Source organism: Puntigrus tetrazona, chromosome 12 (genome assembly GCF_018831695.1).
Source record: "Puntigrus tetrazona isolate hp1 chromosome 12, ASM1883169v1, whole genome shotgun sequence".
In the NCBI taxonomy this organism is placed as follows: Eukaryota; Metazoa; Chordata; class Actinopteri; order Cypriniformes; family Cyprinidae; genus Puntigrus; species Puntigrus tetrazona.
The window spans coordinates 13,626,000-13,631,999 of NC_056710.1; the positions used below are offsets into that span (position 1 = coordinate 13,626,000).

The 6,000-nt window shown below is 43.2% G+C and overlaps 1 protein-coding gene across 36 annotated transcripts in view; it reads right to left on the reverse strand.

Annotated features, from left to right (window-relative positions):
• tcf7l2 (transcription factor 7 like 2) overlaps positions 1 to 6,000 on the reverse strand; it is an 81,921-nt gene that overhangs the window by 16,580 nt on the left and 59,341 nt on the right. For 35 of the 36 annotated variants that reach the window (XR_006252221.1, XR_006252219.1, XR_006252218.1 and 32 more), the window contains one exon: positions 319 to 451. Coding sequence is in view for 32 of the 36 variants with exons in the window: in XM_043253770.1 (XP_043109705.1) it covers positions 319 to 451 (133 nt within the window). In the remaining 4 variants the exon portion in view is untranslated. Of the gene's footprint in view, positions 1 to 318; positions 452 to 5,061; positions 5,903 to 6,000 lie in introns of those variants that run through there. The other variant, XM_043253784.1, reaches the window with a different exon arrangement.

Consider the following 6,000-nt stretch of genomic DNA (forward strand, 5'->3'; position numbering starts at 1 on the left):
TAGCTTTGGGATCCCGCAGTTAAGTAACAGAGCTACATCTCCCAGAAGTCAAGTGGCTCCACAGGCTTAACCGACCCAGGTCAACAGCTCCATCTCAACATGCACACAAAAGGAGGGGTGCACCCTTGGCCCTGAGCCAAGACGACTCTGAAACGCTCTGATGCATCTTACCAGGTAGCTGTGAATGCAGACTGCTGAGATCACACGGTGTAACCGTGACAGCGCCGTTAGTTAACCAGGCCTGAAGGTTAGCCTTGGGTTTCGTCCTGCCTGTTTTGAAATTCATGAATGTAAAGGAAGATGTGCATGCATATGTACCTGTTTTGGGGTCCACGTCTGCCTGTAGATGTGGAGGGGGGTTCCCAGGCGTGAAGTGCTCATTGCTGTAGGTGATCAGAGGTGTGAGCGGGTGCACATGGTGAGGGTGCTGTACCACGGGGACCTTATTAGACTGGCAAGAAACAGAAAAAGAGAGGGAAGGGGGTGGGAAGAAGAGGAAGAAGAAGCTGTTAATACATGTTTGGGTTGAGGCAGAAACACACCGGCGCCTCTATTTCAACTCTGCGTCCATCACAGACCACAAGCCCATTCTCAGAATGCTGTGGTTTGTAATTAAAAACACTTCCAGACACGCACATTATTGATTCAACAGTCACTGGATACATAAAACACACAGTGCCTGATTGTCTCTGACCAAAAAACAATCACTTAATAAACCAAATGACAGCAAATCTAAGCACACTCTTGCTCTCCCTCCTTTTTTTTTTCGGGCTACCCACATCTCATTCTCCCACCCCTTCCTCTTCCTTCAGGGTCTGGTTTTGGAAAGGGGTTTGCATTATAAAAGATAGCAGAGGAGGGGTGGAGGGGAAGAGAGAAAATCCATTTCTGCATTTTGGTCAAATTGGTTTTAGCTATGTAATCTGCTCTTTGTGTTCTTAAGTGGCACAGGCCCCATTTTCAATTACCCAAGATTACAGCCGAGCAGAGGGGTGCTGAGGCATGGCCTGGCATTAGTGTATTCCCAGTACACGCGACCTAACCAGATTACTGCCGTGCCGTAGATTTGACGGGCCACACGTGGACTGGGATTTGCTTCCTAAGACGCTGCATAAATCGACTCAAACCGAGCCGACTGACAGGAAAACATCTCGCGCCGTGAGCCGTTCGCATACATGCGGGTGTCTGATTGGCAGCTGTGCATGTCCCGCAGCACATGCGGAAAAGGGCACATAGGGGCCACTGTCTTTATTTAAAACGTGCCAAATTAAATCCAGCACTTCAGATTTCAATGGTGTTGAATGTCAGGTGTTCTATGAAAGCAGAGGTGAGCCATCCTTTTGTCAGGACTAAAATATCGGAGCTTTGAGAACGGAAAGTCCCCCAAGGCCCAGGCCTGAGAGGTTGAAGTGTCCATCCAGGGCCCCAAAACAGGCACAGAGAGAGGCCACTTCCAGCATTGGGGGGCGTTCCGCTCTGCCGTATTACCAATGAAAGATTAATGAACTGAACAGAGCAGCTCGAGGAAAGAAAAGGGGCTCTGGGGACGTATTCGGGGCCCCTGAGAGCAGAAAACTGTGTGGAGACAGAAAGAGAAATGGGAAAAGGAAAGCACGAGGCCATGGAGAAAAACAACCAGAGAGATAAGATATAAAAATACATTTGAAAAAGAAAGACCTGTCATCAGAAAAACAGACGGGGATGATGACAGCTGCCAAACACAGCTGACGAGTTTGCCATTAAGGGAGCGCTGCCGCACACCCCTCCACCGCGAGCTACCCCGTAACCTCCCCCTCAGTAATGATGTGAAAGAATGTTGTCAATTCTCCCTGCGCTGAAAGGCTTTAGTAGCCATTTAAATGAGTTCTTTTGTCCAGGGCCTCTCCATTGAGGGACAGCTCCAAATGGCTGTCCACTGCGGCCACATTCACCCAGAGACAAGCCAAATGATTTACATCACAGTCACTGGGCCTAACAGAACCCCTTTCAAACGCCACACAGCCACACGAATAATAGCCGGGCATCCCGTTTATCTGGCTTCTGGGGAGCGCAGCATGCTATCACGGCTTGCTACAGTAGCGTTTCTGCCCACTTCTCCACCTGAACGGATCAGCAAGACCCTAAGAAGAAAAAAAAAGAAGGTCACTAGAAATGGAATTTCTTTAACTTTTATTCTTCGCACGCCTGCTAAATGACTACTGAAAACGTAGACCTGCGTTTAGGCCTTGCACGCAAACACTTTTCTATTTGGTTTTTCTTTGTTGTCATGATGCCTTCCCGACAAGACACACAGCAGGACAAAAATAACATGGATAATCACCATACAAAAACACATTCTTCAAACTATTTCCTTTCCGAGTGCTATTCAACTCCATTAAGTCTTCAGTCTCGAGAAAAGCCTCACAATAAATCTGGCTCTATTGACCCCGCTGCTATTGTACGATGGCTTTACCCTGTTCTTCCAGACATGGCTAATTGTCTCTAGCAACTCAGGGGAGTGAGGAAGACCACCTACGTATGCGCCCGTGCATTCTCATCGGACAACCGCATACTGTCGGACGCTAACAATCGCAGAATAAGCGTTCTTTAAAACCTTACTTCTAAACAACTCATTGAGTTTAGAGACTGACACACGGAGGTCCAGCGAGACGCACAATAAACCCACACAAGGAACACAAAGAAAATATGTGGGCGTCTTTTTCCCTATTATGTGCAAAGAAAGCGGGCTACTTCCTGTTTAATCGTTTGCCAATGCCTCCCACCACAACCATCACAACTACACAGACGACAAAAGGCTAAAGGACTAATTCGCATAACCAGGTAAATAAAAACGATAATATTAAAAAAAACGAAAGGCTGATTTCCAGATGTGGTGATTTCCTGAAAAAGTTTGTGGATGTGTTTGAACGAGGTAAATAAATATAAAATACTCTTAATGTGTGTCAACAAATCTGTCTGTATACCCATTGAGTAAATCTGTAGACATGCGTACCCTCCTCCGAACCAATGAGATTGACAGTTTCTGCTTGAGGTCGTGACCCCTAGTGGTGGTCTTACAAAAGCCTGGTCTGTTTTAATGGACAGGCCATGGAGAGGCCTGTTTGTCTTAGAAGAGCATGTCACACTCATTTTGATGCAGCGTCTATCAAATCCTATCCTTCACTCTCTCGTTCACAAACGAAGTAATGCACACACACACACACAAGTTTTTACGTTTTTTTAGTTATCACAAGAATGACTTTAAAAGTAGTTTTAAAGAAAATATAATTTCATTGTATTTTTTAAACAATTATATATTTAAAAACACAAGAAAAATTATGTTTAGAAAAACATATTTACTATATAAATTCCCATAAATCTTAATTGTAATAAATCATAATACTTAAATTTTATAATGTACAAGAATCGAGATATTAAGTAAATGTTATTTTTACACAATAAAATATAAAATAAAATTAGTGTAGGACATAGTCAGAAAATATATATTTACTACACAGATTTCCATGATCATAACCTAAATAAATCATAATAATAATTTAAAATGTACAATTAAAAATTTTAAATATCACTCACGCTAAATCTTACATCAGCTGATTATTACACGAAAAAAAAAAAAAAGATAATTTCATAGTGACTGTAAAAGTGTCTTTTAGGCAATAAAATTATTAAGCAGAAAATTGTTAGAATAAATATACACACAAATCTAATTTCCTTTCTCTAAATTGATTTCATAGTAAGTGAATTTAAAGTCATAATAATAACAATTTAAAAAAAATGAATCGCTGATAGCAAGTAAATATTAGTTGATTATTAGGGAAAAAAACACAATATATTATTTGGTTATTGTACATTTTGTTAATTCTTTGAAAGGCCTGTGGAAGACATACAAGAAAAAGAGGGAGACAGAGGGCCGGACAGCAGCAGGAAAAAGCTGTTGGCGCTGCATTTCCGCTTGGTGGCACCTTGCAGAGCAATTTAAAGACAAAATGTGAAGGTGGCGACCTTGTGGCCCCTGAGGGCCTGAGCGCCTCTCTCCGCTTTACGGCATGATATGATGAGTTGTCACTGGAGCTTGTGGGCTCTAATGAGCTGTAGTGGGGCTGGGGTGGGGGGGACACGCAGGGGGTGTGACATCCTCATGATGGATAGAGGGGCTCTCAGGCCTGCGAAATTCCAGAGCAAGCAAAAAAAAAGCTGCCAAGGACTTGAACTCTAGAAGAGTATGTGCCAGTGGCTTGCATCCAAGCACAGTGGACACAATGCAGAAAACATCCACGCTTGTTAATGTACGGGAATGTTCAAATGAGCAAGAAACAGATGCAGCCAAATCCACGCATCCAATGTGCGCTCTTATCCGATCGGGAAAAGAAAGCTCGAAATGAGACAGAAGAACTTCAAAAGAACGTGAAACTATGATGATGTCACCATCACTATAACAACCCTCATCCGCCCACTGCTCACACACACAAATGCATACAAACAAAACAAGCCTAACTATGACTCTCTACGAAAATATAAATAGCAACTTCCCTCTTTTCTCTCCTCAGTGCAGAAAAAAACACAGTGCCAAATTTTTTACTTCCTTCATGTTTTACTTCAAATATGACACAGAAAAACATCACACGATTAAGAAAAATGTATATTGCAACATGAAAGTGCGGGATTATTTAACAAATAAATATTGATGCATTTTAATAATCAAATAAAAGGTCAAATGAAACCAATAAAGAAAAAATGCTTAATTGCAAATTTCAAACCTCAAAATAAACACTAAGAATAACTATGCCATATATTGTTCACATATTGTCCTCACTTTCTTTCATCCGCCACTTTAACTAAATGCACATCTTCAAACGCCATAACCATCAATCTATCTCTTAGCTCTTATAAAACACACGCACACAAATTCACAGGCATTTTAAGCCACTCTGAAGCAGATAAAATGACAGTGCACCCTTTACCACAGTCCTGGCACTGAGTCAGTCTAACAAAAGCAGAAGAAGATTTTTAAAAGGCCACAGGAGCGTGAAAACAGCGTGTGTATCAACGCTGAGCACTTACCCAGGCATTAAGACTGAATTGCCAGCAGCCAACCTGCTGCAGGAGAGACAGCCCAGAGGCCAGAGAGCCAGTCTTTCCTCCCCTCTCCTCCAGCCCCAGTGAAAGGCCTTCTCTCGGGTACATGAGCAGCGCCGCGGCCCTCCCCTGTCCTCCACCTCTCACTCCCGCCAACGAATAAGAGTATTTCTCCTTTCTTCCCTCTCTTCTTGTTCTTTTTCAACCTTAGCTTCTTTCCCAAAACTGCTATTGTGTTTGAGCGGGCGCATGTGTGTGTCCCGCACCAAAGGGTCGCACACACAGAAGTTCACGCGCACGGCATTGTTCGTTTTTTTTTTTTTTTCTTTTCTTTTTTTCTTTTGGAGTGGTTCTTTTGCGGATCACAGCGAGAGCTGCGTCTCAGGACGTCCGGCAAGGCCTGTCCTCCGCCGGCGGATAATCACTCATTTCTCCGTCAGGTTTTTCCTTCAGCGGTCAGTCGGTCCAGCTCAAAGTGATACGTTTTTTTTTTTTTTTTTTTTTTTTTTAAAGATGAAGAGAAATCTCACTTGATAGTTATCAGAGCTGCAGAGATGTCTTCCCACAAGCAAAGAAACATGAAAAACCACTAGGAAAAAAAAGCTTATTATGGTTGTGCATGTGTCTGTCCAAGTTTGTGTGTGTGTGTGTGTTTGTGTGGGTTCTGCAGTGCCTCCAGGATGCCCAAAGACGAACTAGCAGCTTGAAAAGCCTTGGCTACAACAAGGTAAAGCGAGCAAGGCAAGGGAAGAAGACAGAAAGAGAGAGAGCGCGAGAGAAAAGACAAGAGAAAACAACATCCACAAAGGGAGGGCAAGATCAGCAAAGTGTGGCAAGCAGTCACTTAGCTGTGTGATTCTGACAGTCCCCTCTCTAAGCCCACCATCCGGGGGAGGACGGAGGAAAAGGGGAGAAAGGTATTTG